Source organism: Lissotriton vulgaris, chromosome 12 (assembly GCF_964263255.1).
Source record: "Lissotriton vulgaris chromosome 12, aLisVul1.2, whole genome shotgun sequence".
Taxonomy (NCBI): Eukaryota; Metazoa; Chordata; class Amphibia; order Caudata; family Salamandridae; genus Lissotriton; species Lissotriton vulgaris.
In genome coordinates this window covers 680,900,159-680,920,727 of record NC_141700.1, presented here as the reverse complement: position 1 = coordinate 680,920,727, position 20,569 = coordinate 680,900,159, and the positions used below count along the sequence as shown (strand labels likewise).

The following is a 20,569-nucleotide window of genomic DNA, read 5'->3' as shown; positions in this document are numbered from 1 at the left end:
AACTGGCGGAACTTCACGCATAGGATATTGGCCAGACTCGTCTTGTTTTTCAATGTCCTCAACGAACAATGCATGAGGAATAGGAGCGGGACGAAGAGATAGCAACCGCTCAATAGCCCGTCGAACATTAGTGTCTACTATCAGTCCAGTTGCGAACTGAAGCCGAAGTTCGGACAGGGCGGTCAGCACCTCGTCAGGCGCATCGGCCACTATCTGATCATGAAGGAACTTGCACATTTCGTCAAACACATATCTCTGAGTCGGTATGTTGAATTGATTAAACGTTTCGAGGACAACACGAGGTGGATTTCTAAGAGGGTTTACCATCCAACCCATCGCCATGTTATATAGCGCAACGCGTTCTCTGTTACCAGGAAGCTGACTACGTCTCTGAGGACCATCAGAACCAGCAGACCCAAAAACAGGTCCGAGCGACTGAAAGAAGTTTGTCGCAAGGGGAGAATTACGATTACGAGTAGAGGGAGAAGAGTAAGACACAGGACTAACAAGAGAAGGAGTAGAAACAGTAGCAACAACAGGGGTTAACAACACAGGAGCAGTAGCGGGAGCAGGAGTATGTGGAAGCGGAGGAGCAGTAGGAATAGAAACAGACAAAGGAGCAGGAACAGTCGGAAGAGCGGGTGCAGGTTGAGGAACTGGTGGAGGAACAATAGGTGGAAGAACAGGTACGGCAGGGACCACAGGAGCTGCGGTACCCTGTACGTACGGAGGTGGCGACTTCATAAGATAGGACATTAAAGGATCCTCAACTGCCTCTTCCTTCTTATCCGACTCCGTAGGCAAAGCGGGATAGCATTTATCTATGGTCATACGCTGTAGCCTCTCAAACACTTCCTTATCCTTATCCTCCTTATCACGCTGGAACTGCTCAGCTTTCTTCACTATGGTAGCAACATTATCTCGCTGACTACGTTTATTCTGTCTGATTTCTTTCTGTCGGGCTTCTTTGCGCCACAACCGAAAGGCATCAAACATGGCCGGCCTTGATTTACGTTCGAACAACTTTATTTCCAAATTATCTAAGATCGACGCCTCGAAGCTACCGTGAGGTGGCCAACGAAGGTCGCCGTCTTTCTTTGTATATTTAATCCAATAATCGTTAAAAGCAATCGGGCCTAGCCCATGTTTGCTATATAGGTCATAAGTAGGAGTTCCAACCGGAGGTATCGGACACGAGTCCTCCAGCAGGGAATCCGCACCACAAGGTCTAAAACAACTGAACAAAGTACTGCGACCAGGCATCTTGCACACTAGCCGAGTTTCACAAACTTCAAGGGTTACGGGATTTACCAAGTCCCAGCAAAGAACAAAACCCTCGGTTTTTGGCGGCTGCAGTCGTCAAATAATACAACAACAAAGTACGCTAGCAAAGTGTCACCAACAAAAACACTCACACAGCGTGTACAACAAAAACACTCGCTAAAGTGTCAACAACCAGGAACTCTGGGAGCGACCCACAAATACTTAACTCAAAGATCGATGGCGTCCTCAGGAAGGCCCGTCAATCGTCTCGCTATACCAAGGTCTACGCCAGGCGCCAAAACAGGTCTACAGTCAGGGCAGCAGTCCGTCGCAGCCGTCAGGAGGCGGGAATCTTCGCGGGAAAAGTCTTCGGGCCACTTATTTCGACAACAGGATCGATGAAGCGGGGTGCACCTTCCCTCGGAGATTTCACACGAAGTTCCTCACGATCGTCGGGCTTGGACCGGTACCACTGATGCAGCCCCACGTTGGGCGCCAACTGAAGGACTGGGTTCTTTTGGACCCAGCGGTGCCAGGGCACAACACCTGAAACCTTCGTGGGTAACCTGCTCCGGCGTACAAGTCACAGAGACACGGGACACTTCCTTCGGCGTCAAAGATTCAAGGTTTATTTGCTGCAGGGAACACAGAAGTCACAGGAAGTACATCGAGTGTAGTTCGGGGAGACTGCTTCAAATTGGTTCTGTGGATCGCTCCTTTTATACAGTTTTTACCCATAGGATAACATGTTACACAAAAGTTTACAACCCGGTTCCCACATTTAGCTCCCAGAGGGGTCGCTTTGGTCACTTTGAAACACACAAGGTCCGGAACATAAGTGCGGAAACATTTGGCGGTTCCCAACTGTAAAAACCCATCTTCCCACCATTAGCAAATTCCAATCAGCAGTAAAGTAGATCGAAATAGGAACAAAGACAGGTGCAGAGGAAGACGGAGACAGTGGGGAGATCGGAAAGGGTGTAAAAGGGGAGGTATCGGGAAGCACGAGATACGGGCATCAAAGGGACGTGCCTAATGAGATGCACGGCTGAGACAATAAGCCCGTGCGGCAAGATGAGCCTCAAGCGGCGCCATCTGCCTTACAGTAGCATCCCCCTCGTCATAAAGACACTTTCAAAGAACACGTGTCTTCCGCCAATATCTTGGGAGTCCCAGGGTCGCGAAGCGGACAGCGTCCGTTCGCAGGCTACTTGAGGGCAAGAGACAAAATGGATGCCGTATCTAAGATGGAACCCGTGGGTACAGATGAAAAACCCACATAACAAACGAACGGTTTAAGTTAGCACAGCGAAACTGCGCACACTTACTAAACTCGTCATTTGCGGTTCATAGATACCAGACTCGACCATATTCGTGCGAGTCGAAAACACCACTTACAATTGTCACGGAACCTCAACTTGTCATGTTTGTCGAGCCATATCCTTGGGATCGCCTCTTGCAGGGCCTCCTTTACTTTCCCCAGGTCACAATTGCTGCCGCGGAGGCTGCCATTACTGGATGGGAGATTGTTGCATCCATTAAAGGCAGATGCCATCCAGAGACGTTTTAAGGCATGGGCAAAGTGGACTCCGGCCCAGGGCCTCAGACTTTCAGGGGGCCCCCTGATAAAACCAGCTCTGTTCTGCAGAATCTTGCCCTGATGGCATTAAATGGTTCTAGAACAGATTGTTTTAAATTCCACTTACCTTTGCTTTTTTTCATTGTTGGTGATGTGTGTCTATTACAGACATTTTGTAGAGGAATGTTGTGTTTCATGCAACATCTATAAAATAGCTTCTTTTGGATCAAAGGACCTCACAAATATGAGAAATGCGAGGTTTTCACAGAGATTATTTGCAGTAATATTAGCGAGCAGCTGCTGTGTTACACTATTGAAAACACACATCACTATCCCTGAATATTACATGGAAACACATTTGCACAAGTGTGTCTGTGACACTTTCTGTGACTCATGACATTCGCTTGTGTGTGATATGCAGATAATGCACCAGTCTTTTGAATTTCACAGGATACTGAGTTATATCTTGTGTACTTCTCCTGTATATTGTCAGTCGAGTCTATGGAACTGCAGGTTTGAGTTTGTCTGTCAAAGTTTCAAGTTATTGTCCATTAATGTCAATTCTAATTCAGACCCTTCATAGTTCTTTGTTCTTCAGCCAGAGGCAGTTCCTGAGACAATAGGATCACTCCTTGGCATTGTTCTGATTGCTGCCTCAGTTAAATAATCTGCTTTTGACAGTATTGATACAAATGGCGCAGCTTATATGTTAAGTGTTTTTCCCATTTTCTCATTAGAACTTTGAGCAAGACAATATAGAGGCATTTCATTAAATATTGGAGGTTTCAAATCAAAATATACCATATTTTTGGGCTGTGGGGCAAAGTGGTAGGAGGTGAGGTGGGCCGGGCCCCTGGGGGGGCCCCCCTCCATGTGCTTTGCAGGGGGGGGCCCTCAAGTTTCATTATGCCACTGCCCCACCCCGACCCCCACACAGCTCCTTGAGACCCTCACTGGTGAGTCGCGCGCTTAACAACCCGCTGATCGATTGAATGGAAGAGTTCTTTATAAAAAGTACATGGCCAAGTGCTTCAAATGTTATGTAATGTGATAAATGTGAATGAGGACAATAAACTGAGTTACTGAGACATATCTCCCTACTCCAATGTATTCTTAAAGGAGGCACAGTAAGCCGAGTACCCTTTGCAACAAGCCATACACATTCATTTTCTTATTTCATCGGCTCCACTAAGGGCTTTTTTCTATTTTCTCCGTTTCCTTCCATTCCCTTTTCTTATTATTGAACACTGCTTTGCTCTCTGCTTACGTCTCTCTATCGATTTCTCCAGGGAGTCAGCTGAGCACACCTTTGTTTTGTTTCTAACAGTCGATGGTTATAACAAATATTGATGAGCTAAACATACCTCTTAGGGCAAAAGACGTACTGGGGCCCAGGCGCGTGTCATATTTATGAACGAGGGTGTGCAGTGGCGCGAGCTAGAAAACCTCTGGAGATAAACAGCCTTTCAACTGCAAAGCCTCATTGGGAAAGGGAGTAATGCCTCTGCTTTAAATGCCTTATTTGTCATAATTCCATGAAACCTAATCAAACTCCCAGAATGAGAACAGAGGAAAAAGGGATTGTAAATTATAAATCACACTTCTGCCAGCAGTCAAGACGGCACCTCACAGAGTAACTTCTGAGAGTTTCTTCTGGAGGAGGCGGGCTCTCTTTAACCTGCTGCCAACAGGACTTTTAATTTGCCTCAGGACGGTAGCAAACTTACCTTTCAAGAGCGCCTTGATCGCTGCTCCTTGTCATCATCATCTGTAACGTGCAAGGTCAGGCATGAGTCGGAAAATTCTAGAAGATTAAAAAGTGATGGATGAAATTCTGTTAGGCCCTGGCAATTATGCTGGGCGGCATTTCCTGCCACCTTTTCTTGTTTTATCCTGTCGGTGCTCTTACAGGCAATACTGTAGTATTCTTGCATGATGTTTTATCCACTATGTTTCTCTGTCCTAGCTGCTCAGCCTGTGTGTGTGTGTGTCTTATGTATGGAATGTTGGTGAATGGACCTTGAGTAGAATGCCTGGAGTGACAGTTGGTGGATGGGGTTGAACAGCTACCAGGCTGCTCCTGGTGGGGCTGCCCTACAGGACTTATATACCTGATAATGATGACCTACTTGTTGATAAGGACATACTGATACTACCTGTGAATAAACCTACTTGGATAACAATTTACAAGGGTGTCCTGATTATTACAAATACCTCAAAGAAGGGTCGAACTGATGTGTCCCTTGCTCACTTTGCCAATGGATTCAAACTAGCCTGGCTGATGACGACTGATTAGCCAGAAACCTGTTCCAGGATGCTTGTTTCCGGTCCAGGAAAGACATGACTTTTCAGTTCGGGCTGGACTGTTCCCATGAGGCACAGGGTCAGACTGATTTGCATATGGCAATGTCTGAACTGGGGTGGTGGAGTGAGCTAAAGAACGGTGATGGATTAAACCCAGATCAGTTGAGTGGGGGTGAGTGTTTGATTTGCTCCAATGCTCCGTCCATCATCCCCTGTGGTATCGCTTTGTTCGCCCTAAATTGGCAGGGTATGCCCAGACATGGGTTCCTTGCTCACTTTGCCACTGGATTCAAGCAAGCCTAGTGTGGTAAATGGTTTCCATATCTTTTCCCTCTCTACCACTTTCTCAGAATGTCCTGTGACATCATGGAATGTTTGAGTGCCTTACTGTGTTGAGATTGTCAGTTGGTCATCTCAGGCTGAGGAGCTGGTAGCTCTCTCCTGGTGGGGTTTCTCCTTGTAACTTCCTATCCTGTAACTTGCCACCTAACTACCTGCTAATAAAGAGGGATCTTCTACTACACCTGGACTACGCATCCTTGTGTATGTACCACAGGTTGGCGACGTTTCTTGGACTCACCTACGCTGCTCAGAAAGAAGATTGTAACTCAGCTTTAAGGAAACCAAGGATTGTTCTGGGACCCAGTAAAAGTCTAAACAAGGAAAAGCTAAACATTTCAAGGAATCGTAGAAACGCCCAGTAAACCCCACCAGCGTCCTTCTCATCTTGGACAGCCTGTACCCTGGGCGTTTGTTGTGTGAAGGAGGCAACTGCCATCTTACTGTCATCTGGACATTGACTGCCTCCAGCCACAAAAGCGTCTGAGATTCAGCTGGCCTGATCACCCTACTGCGTCTCTACGTCTTTTGCATCTTGACAGTTCGCCCTCTCTTCAAATACTTTGGGACAGGTGACACTTGTGTGTACTCCCACAGTGTGGGCACGTTTCCTTATGTAAGCGCTTCTTGCATCTGCTTTCATGGAAGTGCCCCAGCGGAAGCAGTACTCTCTCCCTCACAACAACTACCACTCCTTGAACTAACAAGCATGTATGGATAAACGTGTTTTACCTAGATTTGAGCGACTTTTCTTTGCCTATTTTGGTGTTCAACATGTTGCCATGGTTCAATGACAGTTTAACTGTCCACTTAGAGACCGTGAATTTGAGGCTGATATTTCTCTCACTCATGGGATTGTTGTCAACATCGATGTAGAGGTGAGGAAACTTACTACAAGCTGGTGAGAGATTAAGTCTTTATTTTCTTAAGTTTTGGATATTTTAGCTCATCTGCATCTTCCATCATGTGTGAATGGACACGTTATAGACTCTACCCTGAAATTCAGTTGGATGCTGTTTGTACTGTACCTGCTTGGTTTGATAGCTGCGGAGTGTCTCACTGCTTCACAGCGGCATTAATACTCGCCAGGCGTATGACTGTTTCCCAACTGCATTTCTGTCCTCTGTTGTTCCGTTCTCTCCGCTTTCTGCTGCACTTCTGATGACGTAGTGGAATGCATAACAGTGTTGGTGGATGACAGTGATGACGCTTATGAATCTCCAATCAGCGTTCATTACGCTTGCTCCTCATTCTTCCAGTCGTCACACGTTTCTCTCACGTCACAAGGAAGCCATTTTAGCTCCTTCTGCCTCCAGGAAATTAGCCAGAACACGGTCCCAGGATGCTTGTTTCCGGTCCAGGGAAGACATGGCTTGGCAGTTTGGGCTGGACTGTTCCCATGAGGCACAGGGTCAGACTGATTTGCATATGGCCATGTCTGAACTGGGGTGGCGGAGTGAGATAAAGAATGATGATGGATTAAACCCAGATCAGTTGACTGGGGGTGAGTGTTTGATTTGCTCCAACGCTCCGTCCATCATCCCCTTTGGTATCACATGCCCCTGTGTGCCAAGGATCTGATCCCAGCGGACCTTGCTGCGAGAAGCTCTTCCTGCCTATGACACTGCAAATGCAGGACCCATTCTAAACATGGTCTCCAATGCAGGGAAACTCTGCAAACAGAAAAACAGTCCATATCGCCATTTTTCAGCTCAAAGGCTCAGTGGTTTAATGATTAGAGCATTTCCATCCATCACTTTAAGCGTAGAGGCCTGAAAGCACACCAGGTGTCTGGTTAAAACTTGAATCGACAGTAAAACGATAGCTCCAGGAGGCTGGGTAAAAGTCCAGGAGGGCCAGATAAAAGCCCACGGCTCTGTTGGCACCACCTCTGATGTCTGAAAAAAATTCAGCGAAATGCTACCGCCTGGAAATATTGAAGAAGGGCAGTGTTTGTTCTTAACTGTTAATCCGCCTGGATTTCAAGTTCTCAACTATGTTTAAGAATGTGTGCTACACTGAGGGATAATTCCAGATAAAAACTAGATTTTTAGCTACAGGTTCATTGATCCTGGCTGAACTGATCTCAGTTGAAACACCAAGGTCATTCATTCCTGCCCCGTGCCTGGCTCTCCTTCAGTTCCTTTGGGCACTGCAGGGCGCAGGGGCTTCGTGAGAGGTTTAAATAATCCTCAGAAGACAGAGAGAGTTAGTAACTTAAAGCGATGTGAAAGCCTTCCAAGCCCGAACCGAAGCAGAACTTCTGCGATGGTGGCGAGGAGCTGCACTGCAGGACGGAGACAAACAGCCTCAATTACAATGCTGAAAATATTGTTTTTTCACCTAAATCACAAAATTACAATGCGCTGTATAACATGCATCCAAAAGTGGTACGTGACGTGGCAAAGGCTGATATCTCATATTATTCTCTGTTGAAACATAATTTGAGCCGGTTGTTGCAGGTGGAGGCCGCCTGCTCTTATATTTGGGGACCAGCAACTATTCTCCCCACCAGACATTTACCAAGGGAAAAAACACACAAAGCGGAAAGACGGAGGAAGAAAAGACAGAAAGCGCGTAAGAAAGGGGGACAGGAGAAACCTGCAAGAGTGAGATAAAGAGGGGGGGGGGGGGGGAGTGCCGCCTGAGGCAAAGCTGTGAAGACTGCACAGCTGTGGTATTTCGAACCCTGGTGGCATCGGCCGTGGACCGGCAATCTTTCATTTATAAATTAACCACATGCGTGCGGCGGTTATTTTTGCGCTGTGCGTCTTTTTTCTAAAAGCCGCCTTACATGACGAGCTCAGCTCGTCATCCGCACACGACCACCGTGGCTGATGACGTGCTGAGCTCGTCATCAGCAGCGAAGGGGTTAAGCACTAAAAGTTAACGCAAAGTGAAATGAGAAAGCTACAATATGGATCTTGTAATCTATCAGTCATGTCCACACTGAAGTGGGAAGAGGCTATGCCATGCAGGGGGTCTCTAAAATGCAGAAGGGGTACACAGGTGACAAAAGTAGGTCACTCAGTGGATTGGTGTGGCTCACTGGTTAGAGGCGCCAGACCCGAAAGCAGAGGACATCCCGGGACCAGGGTTCAATTCCAGACGCGGCATGGTCGTGGACCAGGGTCAGCGGACTCGATAATTCTCATCTCGGTGCCTACTCTAACCAGGGATCACACTCGGCAACTCTGGGCATTAGCTTGCCTCATCTCCACAACGGCCCCCCACATATGCCGGGGATGCCTGGTTTCACCTTGGAGATACCCAGTAGGGACCATCTCACAGGGAAAGCCAGGATGGGTTTCCCAGCGGTCTACTGCGCAGAGATACTCCTTCGGGAGTCGATTCTAGTGCATTACAAAACCACAATTAATTAATTAATTAGGAGGAGGCTTATCTGTTTCTGATGATTATGCTCTCCCGTTCATTTCTTATCCAGTATGATAAAATAGCACTTTTTCTTCGGCTACTGGTCCTGGAGCTGCAAAACGATACATACAAAGGGGAGAAGGCAGCCACTTCTTGCATCAAGCAATGCACTCACAATGCTGAAGACGAAGTGGCAACCCAGCGAGAGCCACAGGGACCCTCTTGATCAGCAAGTGTCTCAAACACTTGAGAACTGGCACAAATGTTAACATCTTAGGGCCTGATTTTGATGTCGTATAGACCGGAGTCCTTCCGAGATCGCTTTGAAACTGGAACCGAGCAACCTCCTCACGTCGGCTTCGGCCCAGGAATTAATATTCGTCGTAATCCTATACTTTACAATAGGAGCATGCATTCCAAATAGAATGCATGCTCTCATTGCAAAGAGCAGATGTGTAGTTCATCCCTGCACCCCGTGGCAAGCACCTCAAGGTCATCAAACAAAACAAGTCCTAGTTCTCACTGCAATATTTTTTAAAGATATATAGAAATCGCTGGTTGCTTGTAGATCACACCAGGGAGTTCCTTAATCTAGGGATACTCATGATCTCTTAATCTATTGCTTGAATAAAAAGCAGCCTCGCTCTGATCTCGACAGTACAAGACAGCACAAGACTCACATACACTTTGAACGGACAAAAAATGTGTGAATAGCGAGATGGCACCTCACGGGCGCACCACCAATGGGACCCCTGGTTGGTACTCACCAGGATGGCCCTGTTATCATCATTGGTGCCATCAAGCTTTAACGGAAACGTGTCTCAAACCCAAAGTGTAAAGACAGTGCGTGGTGCAGTGAACACAACTTATATGTAACAAAAACTAACAACATTAAACATTTAAACATATAAGATACTGTGCAACTAGGACATTAAACTTTACTTCTGTTCCTTTCTCTGTTGCAAACAGTAAAACACTTAAATTAAAAAAGGAGAGTGTGAAGACTACCTATCACTTCACACCCCACTTACAGCCGACATGTTTCATTGCCGTGGTATAAATCAGGCAATTTCCTCAGGGCCACTCAATTTGAAAGCCACTGCTAAAGACGCTGTGCTGCCAATGCTGTAATAAAAACAGACAAACATATATGGGGTTACCTGTCTGGCCACCAAACTGGGAGGTAGAAATTAAGCAGTCTAACTTTCATGCTGTGCTTGCTACAGAGTATCATAATTACCCTTTGCGTGGTTTAACATCTCCTACCAGCCGAGAGGAAAACCGTAGGAAATGTGCCCCCTTCGGTGAGCGAAGTCCTATCTCCCTTCAATAAGGTTGCTGCAATAAAATATTAAGCCAGGTCGTCAAGCCCCTTTTACAGCGCAACCATAATGCATAATAATACAGTGAGCAAAGATTCTCCCCCTATCAACAAAACCCTCCGATCTCACCCGTGGAGAATAATCGTTCGGCGTCTTCTCATTACTCGAACGCCGAACGAGTGGGCACATTTCCTACGGTTTTCCTCTCGGCTACCTCCCAGTTTGGTGGCCAGACAGGTAACCCCATATATGTTTGTCTGTTTTTATTACAGCATTGGCAGCACAGCGTCTTTAGCAGTGGCTTTCAAATTGAGTGGCCCTGAGGAAATTGCCTGATTTATACCACGGCAATGAAACATGTCGGCTGTAAGTGGGGTGTGAAGTGATAGGTAGTCTTCACACTCTCCTTTTTTAATTTAAGTGCTTTACTGCTTGCAACAGAGAAAGGAACAGAAGTAAAGTTTAATGTCCTAGTTGCACAGTATCTTATATGTTTAAATGTTTAATGTTGTTAGTTTTTGTTACATATAAGTTGTGTTCACTGCACCACGCACTGTCTTTACACTTTGGGTTTGAGACACGTTTCCGTTAAAGCTTGATGGCACCAATGATGATAACAGGGCCATCCTGGTGAGTACCAACCAGGGGTCCCATTGGTGGTGCGCCCGTGAGGTGCCATCTCGCTATTCACACATTTTTTGTCCGTTCAAAGTGTATGTGAGTCTTGTGCTGTCTTGTACTGTCGAGATCAGAGCGAGGCTGCTTTTTATTCAAGCAATAGATTAAGAGATCATGAGTATCCCTAGATTAAGGAACTCCCTGGTGTGATCTACAAGCAACCAGCGATTTCTATATATCTTTAAAAAATATTGCAGTGAGAACTAGGACTTGTTTTGTTTGATGACTTATTGAGTGGGGGGCGTCCTAGCTCTGTCTTTCCCTCTAGACTCCAGTTTTTGTGCACAAGCACCTCAAGGTGCCTGCCACCCGATGCAGGGATCAACAGGGGGGCACCATTTGTGCCCCCTATGCCACCATTTGGCAGCTTACACCCATGTGGGGCCCCAAACGCAGATTCCCAAATCCTTTGTGTCAGAAAGGCCAGCCAGAAAGACAGTGGGAATCTGACCTTGTAATCCCTCAGCAGGAAAGAGCCGGCCGAGGGTTTACTGCAGGGTTTCCGGATGGCGGACGGCCACTCTCTGCCCCCTATGCCACCATTTGGCAGCTTACACCCATGGGGGCCCACAAACACAGATTCACAATGCCTTTCTGTGTCAGATAGGCCAGCACAGAAAAACAGTGGGAATCTGCCATTGTAATCCCTCGGCAGGAAAGAGCCGGCCGAAGGTTTACTGCAGGGTTTCCGGATGGCGGACGGGCTCTCTGAGCCCATCAGAAGCCATTCGGAAAACCAATTCGGATTCCCTTCTGACCAATCCTATCGAAATGGGTCAGTCGGAAAGGAATCCGACCAGCCGATTACGATGCGGGCAGAAGGGCTCCGACCAATGGTTGAACAGTTCCAGCACGTATTGTAATCGAGCCCTTAGTATTTTTTGGGATCCCACCTCCTTCCTAACGGATTGCTCACCAAGTTAAGTGCACGCTGCTGACATGGAGTGCTGTCTGCAAGGCATGATCTTGAAACTCTTCATCCTTCCGCTCCTTAAAATGGGAAAAGCGTTACTCTAGGTGATATAACATTTATTTATTGTCAATACTGTCATTTTTTAGGATGAGGACGAGCCTGAGAGCATAAGCAAAGAAGCTGGCTCGTTATGTCTGTAGACAATCTACATCCAAAATACACTGGGGTGAATCAAGATTCCCCATTGCTGAAAAACAGTGAAGACCCCCTCATTTGCCTTTGAGGACATGTTTTGCTGGAAACCCATAAATGCTATTTTTTCTTTAAAGAAAATGTCTATGTGAATGTTACATAGCTGAGGTGGTCTTGGACTGTGACCTACTTAAAATTGCTCAAAAAATTAAACTGCACAAAGCAACATCTGCAGTACGTCAAAATTCATTATAATATTACAGATGAAGTTCGTCATTAGGTAATGTTCAGATTAACTGAACACTATTATATCAACAGAAACAAAAGATAAAGATGTAAATACTATTCCCCTGCACTCGTTTGAAATAAAGACATAAATGGTACAATTATAAATCACACTGGTATTTGTTTTAATTTCTTGGTTGTTAATTTCATTTTCTACAATTGATAGTTTTTCACAAGCCACTTAGTTGTGAGGTTCCGTGATTCTGAACCCGTTCAATAAAGGTCGTCGTATTGAGACTATTTTGGTATCAGCGGACCGCAAATGACGAGTGCGGCATGTACGAGTGTTTTCGTCATAATCGATCTATGGAAACACTACATATTCAGGGATTTCGTTCGAACCTACGGGTTCCATTTTGTGTACGGCAGCCATTTTGTGGTTGCCCTCACATAGGCCGATGACTGCGGCCGAACGAGTCTTTGGGACACGTACACCTTTAGCTGACTTTTGTGTGACCTGGACGAACTGACTCCCTTGCCCAAGGCTAACCTTGTTGAGCCAGTTCCTTGTTAGGCAGCTGGTCAGATAGAGATCAAAGAGCAGGACATTGCTGAGTTTATGGTACATGCACACACCCTTCTATCTTGCTTCTCATCGGTTTCTGTTCCTTCCTTTTTATGGCTTATTTATGATTTGGGTTGAGGTCCTTTTATTATGGGTTTGTCTGGCCTGTCCGAGCAGGAATGTTGGATTTTGCCTTGTCATTTCTGGTGAGCTGGACAACGGAAAGTGGGCTTGTCGTTATGCGATACCTTTGAAATGTCACTGTGTGATTGGACAGTTTGTAAGTAATTGATGCTAGTCAGGAATGTGATTTTTAGCATAAAAGATGATGTCTCGCAATACTGAATTTGTGCAGTCTCTAGCGAACCACCCGTGTTGTGCTTCGTAGACCTCTGTTCCTGGTTGCAGCCAATAAATTTGGTCTTTGACGTCACCGAGAAGTATACCGTGTCTCTGTATTCTAAGACAGGTGAACCCGAAGATATCGGGCGTTTCCCCTGGCGCCGCTGGGTTCTAAAACCCGGTTCTTCAGTTGCTGAGGTTCCTAGCCAACACGTGTTTCATCTGAACAGGGAATAAACCTGCAACTTCTTCAGGGCTATGAGCTTGTCTTTCAGGTTTCTTAAATTCGGTGATACTTCCGACCCGAATTGGGTTCTGTGGAATTGTCTTATAAGTCGTATCTTTTTCCCCGGTCACTCTATCCTAATCAAAGAGCTGATATTTAGACCTGGTGCCCCATCAGGCACAGATTTCAGTTTTGGTTGTGTTCGTCGGCCTGGGAGTACGCACTACACAGAAGCCAGGAAGAAGTTGCAGGTTTATTCCCTCTTAAGTGACAAAACACATGTTGGCTAGTAACCGCAGGAACTAAGTGGATTGTGAACAAATATCATCCATTGAAGAAAATTGAATAAAGAACCAAGAAATGAAATCGAATACCAGTGTGATTTACAACTGTACCATTTAAGCCTATATTTCAAACATGTGCAGGGGAGAAGTAATTACTGCAATTGTAGTCGCCTTGACCACAACGTTATGGGGATTTGGTGGTTATCCCTACTTTGTTCCACCACCATATTAAATAGGAGCTAGAACTGGATTTTCAAGCAGTAATACCTTGGTGTGCCGCATTTCTATTACGTCACCACCTTGTATGCAAAAAGATAAAGATGAACAATGTATGGTAATGTGCATCTTCCAAACTTCATCCCAAAACTAATGTCAAGTTCCAAGCTAAATTGCCAATATCCTAAGCTTCAAATCGCTCTCTGTGAAAGAATAGAAAAGGAAGGGAAAGCACTGTAGTCGCTTGTTGGAACCTGTTTGAAAAACGCATACCTGAGCAATATTTCCACAGTTACTTTAGTGACTAGCTTCACCTGAATATGTTGATTGGTCTCTGACCTGGGACAGGAGTATCTTCATTCGAGAGCACGTTAACCTACCTTCAGCTCTTTCACAACTCTCTTGATGAGGTAATTTCCCAGTTCCACTCCCTGTAGGCCCTGCTGAGCCAGGCTGATAGAGTAAAAAATGGCTGCTGAAATCTTAGCCACATCTTCAGTTTCCAAAGTCGAGACTTCCTTCACTATGGCCTGCAGAAATCAGAATCCAAAACTTCAATTAGCACTAACACTCAATTCACAGGTAGTCAAGACAGCCAAAGTTTTAAAAAGCATCCCTTCCACAAATTACTAATTTTTAGGAACCCAAGTGCCATACAGGGATGCATGAAGTTGATCAGTGTAACATTTACAGCCTGCTTGTGCATCTCACATCCCTTTCTGGTCATGAACACACCAGTAACATGATCTTCCATTTTGATCATTTTTTTTCATATTAAGAAGTTTTGAGGAGAACTACACATCCACATAAATATAATCAGTGGCAAGGTAGTCAGCAGGGTATACAAGAGCCAAAGTATAAAAAAGGAATAGTTAGAATCTAACCACAAGTGAGGGATACGTGTATATCTGGTGTTCCCATTCACTACTTATTTTGCAACAAGTCTTATGATAAATACTAACCTGAAGGGTTCAGTCTTCAGTTTTGGTGATCCTCGTCAGGTGTAATATTTTATATTATAACATTGGACTGTTGGGAGCTCTGTTGAAAACAATGGAGAGCTCTGGGCTACTAATGGTCAGTAGAAGCCAGGAGCTCCAATATTCCAAAGTCTGTTCACAGTTGTTGCTCTGAACAAAGGCCTCACGGAACAGGAGGGTATTTCAATCCCTCTGCCCCGTGAGGCCTTAGTTTTACAAATTCAAACAGTCTGCCCTCTACAGGCGATATGTTCTAATAGCCTTACAGCCATCCGTAGCGGGTTCTACCAGCCCATAATGGCTCGCCTTTGCCTCGGTTCTTTACCGCTGTAGCGGGCCTTTAATGGACGGTAGAGCCAGCGATGCTGCGCTCTTGTTATGAACCCCAATGTACCCCAATATAGGCCTATGTAGTAAGTAGTTACACAACCTTTTACCTACATCTGTCCTACCATTACCTAGTTAGGTGCTACATCACTGTCGTGTGGTTTTCTCCCAAAACTTGCCTCATGATTTATGCATTAGGATTATCAGTATCACAGCAGGATTACCATCTTCTGCATAATAACTTTGTATAAGGGTCACCTCTATTGTCATCCTTGCCCGACATGCCCCTACTACACTTCTAGATGGAACACCTGAGGGTACCTTTCGGGTATACAAACACTACATATTCGGTGGGCAAACCAGAGGAGAAAAAGACTTCCATGCTGACGCGAAGCACTGAGGTCCCTGCACGCAGACACTCCAGCACGCAATGGTCTGACATCCCTTGCTGGGTGTCCATCTCAAGAACAAGACGGGGTCCTTCGCTCTCTCACATCAGGTAAGGGTTGGCCCCATCCTAAGGGGTTTCTAGGGTTTACACCTACATACATGCTAGGTACACTTAGGTACATCCAGTTAGGGCTTGCATCGTAGGAGTACACATTTTTACTGTTATGTATCCATATACCTGCATATACTCATTGTTTTAGCACTATGGTAGAATTCTATCTTTTCTTTACTCTGAAGGTGCTTATAACCGTACATATCTGTTTCTGTCTCATGGTTGTTGCAGCACATGTATTTTATACTAGAATGACACTGGTTCAATAAATCCTTATTGAAAACATCCCCATCATTTATTCTATATATCTTTGAGACAAAAGTAAGTACAAATGGCTGAGAGAAAAGTACTGTATCCACGATCCCGGAGGGGTTAGGGTTGTGATGTTCGATAGTTGCCAGAAAATATTCGTTCCTTGGTAGGATTGGGGGCTTATAGTGCGACTGTGAGCTAGCTGGTCTGCAGACTAACATATCCTCCAGGGGTGTCTGGAACCAGTCTGGACACCAATCCCTTAGTTTATGTTGTCTAAACGCGCAGATCCTATACAGATTTGTAGGAACTACACAACATGGCGCCCAACCGTGGTTTGGTTCCTATTTAATGGTCAAATCTGAATAGTTCAGTTGTACTTTCTCAGAGACTCCTACACACATCTACCCAGAAACGTCAGGAGTGGGAAGGGAAAAACCAGCCGCAGCTCAGTAGTTATACCCTATGTATTGGCTGTAGGTTTATTCAAGCTTGAAGGATTATAGTTCACTACATCGTACATAAAACCTTATCTTATTTTCCTTGAAACTATTTTTTAACAATGTCTCTCAAAGGGGGGAGGAGCTACGACGACAAACAAGATGGCTGCTTAGGCTCCCGGCTCCGCCGACCTCCGTATCCCGCCGCAAGATCCTGCACAATATCCTGATTTTACGCCCAGCCTCTGCGCACATGAACAGTTCCTCATTCCGAAGGTGAAATCCGGGAATTTTTATCGCCTGGTTTCACGGAGTTACACCGTGTTGAAGATTGTGGCCTACTCCAGCAGTAAAGCCGGGGCCTCGAGTATCTGCGTGGCCGAGTGGTAGTGCAACAACAACGGCTGAGAGACCCAGACAGGGTCCGGCCGATCGTAGTGGAGGCTTCTTTTGCGCCTGGAATTGGCAGTGATTGTTCTCTTTGCTCAGCACTAATGGAGAGGTGACCTTGCTTGCTACTGACGGCAGGCGGGGGTTCCCGTCCCGCGGACCCGGTGCCGGCTCCCTCCGGGGCTCGGCGGATCGGGCCCCGGCCTGCGGAGTTAAGCCGGATGATCGCGACAGTGGAGAACGACGGGCTACCGTCCACGCTTGCTCTCTTGTGATCCCTGTCTGTCTCCCCCGGAGACACTATTCACTGGGAAGGTGATTGTGATCGGTCTTGGGCGTGAGACCATGGATCGAAATGTGTCCTTCCACTGTTATTGACTCTCGAGGTACTGAATGGCTTCCTACCCCCGGAGACTTGTGTTGTAGACCTTTTTCCATCTGGTGATCGTCTCCCCCCCTTTTTGGAAACGTTGCGACCCCGGAGCAAAGGAACATCGAGACTGTCTTGTTGGGAGAGGGAGGCTTCTACACCTGAAGCTCCCGTGGACTCACTTGCTGCAAGTGGTAACGGATTGACTCTCGATGACTTCCCTCTCCTCTATGACTTGCTTGTATGCCATTGGGTCTTGATGGGGAGGGCTTGTGTGCTGGTCCGGAAGGGTCAGGGGTGAGATTACTCAACTCGGGCGGTTTGAAATGGTATTGTGACTGTTCGACTTATGATGATTTGAGTTCAGAGGCTGGGCGGTGTGTCATGGTTCCCCCTATTTTCTCTCAAAAGGCTTGCTCCACATCCGTCTCTTTGCGATAGGGGGTGCCTGTTTCTGGCGGGGGGAGTAAGGGGCTGGGGGCGGGTACTACTAGGCCCGCCTCCACTTTTCCTCTTTCTTTCCCTTCTTTTAGGGGTTTTAGTTTTTAGGGCGACAGGCACGCTGCTAGTGGGGTTAGGCTATAGCCATCGGCAGGGGTGCAGGGTGGGGGTTGGACGGGGGGGTTTATTTTGCCTTTCTTATTTTCTATGGCCTTTTTCTCCCTTCCCTTTCCTTCCTCTCGGGTCAGTATTGTCTGTGTACTATTCCGATTACACTGTGTTCTGGAATTTAGTGCTTACGCTTCATAGGTTAATCGAAAATCCGGTTGGGCAGGATCTGGGAACCGGTGCTTATGAAACTGCCTCCTGTATTGTTGTTCACTTCGCTATATAAATATTGGCGCCAGGGTTCCCCATATTGTTGTTTCTGACGTATATCCTGTTTCTTGGCCTGTACCCCGTCTCCTTTAGCTTGATTGTATGGCACCTGATCCGTCTATTTCTATAATATAAAATGAAACCTTTATTATGTTCTGTACCCTACTCATGCGTTCCAAGATAAACTTTATCCCGAATCGCTGCCGGACCACAGGGCTGTCGGCTGATGAGCTGTGTTGAACCGTGCTAGGTTTGGTTACATTTCTGAATAGCGGCCGGCCCCTGCGGTTGTAGGCCCATACTTGTACTTTCATAGTGTTGCAATAAAGGTTTTCAAAAAAACAAAAAAAACAAAAACCAATGTCTCTCGAAGATAACGCAAGAGCTGTATTACATGCAAGTGCAGCAGGAGAAGCAGAGCAGGAAGGAGAAAAACATTTCAGAAAATTTCAGAAATGCACTGGATGCACAATTAGACAATTTTGCTCTCTCAGCACTAGGAGGAACCGTAACATTCGTGATTGAGGCACACAAGTCATTCAGGACAGAGGTGTTCTATTAATGGGTCAAATTCCCACCTGCAGACACATGCACAAATATATTTCATTATTATACTCCAGATTAAATACCAGAAGAATACTGTACATACGAGGACATAGAAGCTCCGCTCACGTACCAAGAGCATTTACATTGGTTTAAAGGTGTCCTCACATACACCACAGAAAAAGTGAGACTCGGTCCGCTCAACAGAGACGGAGCGACTTGGCCGGTGCTGGTTGCTTACACACCGCATCCAGAAGTTAACACATTGCCAATAGCAGACTTACGTCCACTTCATAGAGAAATAATAAAACTTTACAGAAATCTGACACAGTTCGTTATGACAACACTCACACCAGCCAACAAGACTTACCCCAGCAGGTCAACTACAGCCGACCGCCACAAAATGTACCCCACAAACACTTAACGCAGTCATGGTAAGAATGCCCACTAAACGTGAGCAAACGCCATTCTGGATAGCACAGAAAACAGCACAATTAGTTTCCACACACAGGCCCACAAGTAAAACACAGAATATTGACAATCTGTTTGCAAATGGGGATAGCTCTGATCTATACCAGGACTCATGGCACCCCTTCAATAGAAGTAATACCATAAGTATGAAGACAAATACAGAATGAGTATAAAGAAGAACCTGCTCTAAACTTAGGGATAGAATGAATAGGTGATTTTTCCCAGGCATCTACAATTATGTTGGCAAACATAAAAGGGGAGGCAGCACCGTTGACTACACGCCAACGCCTGAGGGAATGCACTCCTGCACAACAGGAGCGGGATTTACCGAAAATTATCGAAGATACATACACTGAATCAGGTAGAGATAATTTGGGAGCTAGAACTATGAAACCACAAGCAGTAGGAAATTCTGTAAAGGATAAAGTTAACACTAAGCAAACACCAGATGCTTCTAAAAAGAAATGGGAAACAACAAAAAAATCATCAAAATACATCACAATCACGGGGTGAGTCCCCTCAACAGGAGCCCTCTGATAGGGATCAGGATACTGATAAATGTTCCGCTCGTTCCTTTCAGGGTTCATCGAAAAACTCTGAGAGGGAAGGACGGTCAGAACACAGATCAGAAGCCGTTGCACTTCAGACTAGAATATCAAAAAAGAAAATAAACCAAAATCAAATCCTCAATTTAAAAAGAAGAAAGTAGCAGGCCTTAGAAAAAGAAATGCCCGGGCTGCTGAGGACATAGCTTCTGAATGGGGAATGGGCTCTGACGATGCTAGACAGCACAGCAGAAGTAACACTAGCTCGCCAGAACCTGAGGGTATTTCTGGTGACAGCATTGTTAAATGAAGAGATCACGGCGGAGACACCTGATACTAGGGTAAGTGTTCCACACCAGTTATATGAAATAACACTCCATGTGGAGGGGGACATACCCCATCTCTTTTAGGAGAACCAGTCCTTTGGATACAACATCCTTTTAGCAGAAAAAGATTGTCCGCCTGAGTTTGTTATGGACTGCCCAAAGAGGGAAACACTAATTTTACCTGCCTTCTCCAAACTTATTTCAAAATCACTGAAACATTCATACACGCAGGAGTGGGCAGTAGCATTAGCTCCTGCATTATACCACAATCATGTAGGTTGAGAGGATGAGTCACCTCACCATGAAATCCCAGTAAAAAATACACCATCTACACAGAGACAGTACCCAATAAAACATGAAGCAAAAACAAAAGTCAGGGAGATCTTAGATCAACTTGAATACCAAGGTGTAATAGAGCATTGTACCTCTTCCATGAGTAATCCTTTGTTTCTCGTAATAAAACCTGATAATTCACATCCTCTATTTTTAGACTTTGAACACATGCACAAAAACATTTGCAGTACAAAAATGTACACAGTGCTGCATTAATAAATAAAATTGTGTGGAAAAATACAAAATACCACTAGATATCTCAAATGGAATCTTTTGCCAAAATATAGCGCCTGAGAGCTCATATTTGGCAGCATTCTTAGCCCTAGCCTCTCATCATCAATTTGGTAGACTGCCTCAAGGGTATAAGAATATCCCAGGGTTGTTCTCAGCAAGAGTATCAGAGTTACTTCAAAATTTTGATGAAGAGGCATTGTCCTTCGTAGATGAT

At 45.6% G+C, this 20,569-nt stretch overlaps 1 protein-coding gene across 1 annotated transcript in view; it reads right to left on the bottom strand.

The window, feature by feature from the left end:
• Positions 1–20,569, bottom strand: part of MLYCD (malonyl-CoA decarboxylase) — a 444,184-nt gene that overhangs the window by 177,571 nt on the left and 246,044 nt on the right. Inside the window, exon 4 of the mRNA XM_086945881.1 lies at positions 14,204–14,353. Within this exon, the coding sequence (XP_086802007.1) occupies positions 14,204–14,353 (150 nt within the window). The remainder of the gene's footprint in view (positions 1–14,203; positions 14,354–20,569) is intronic.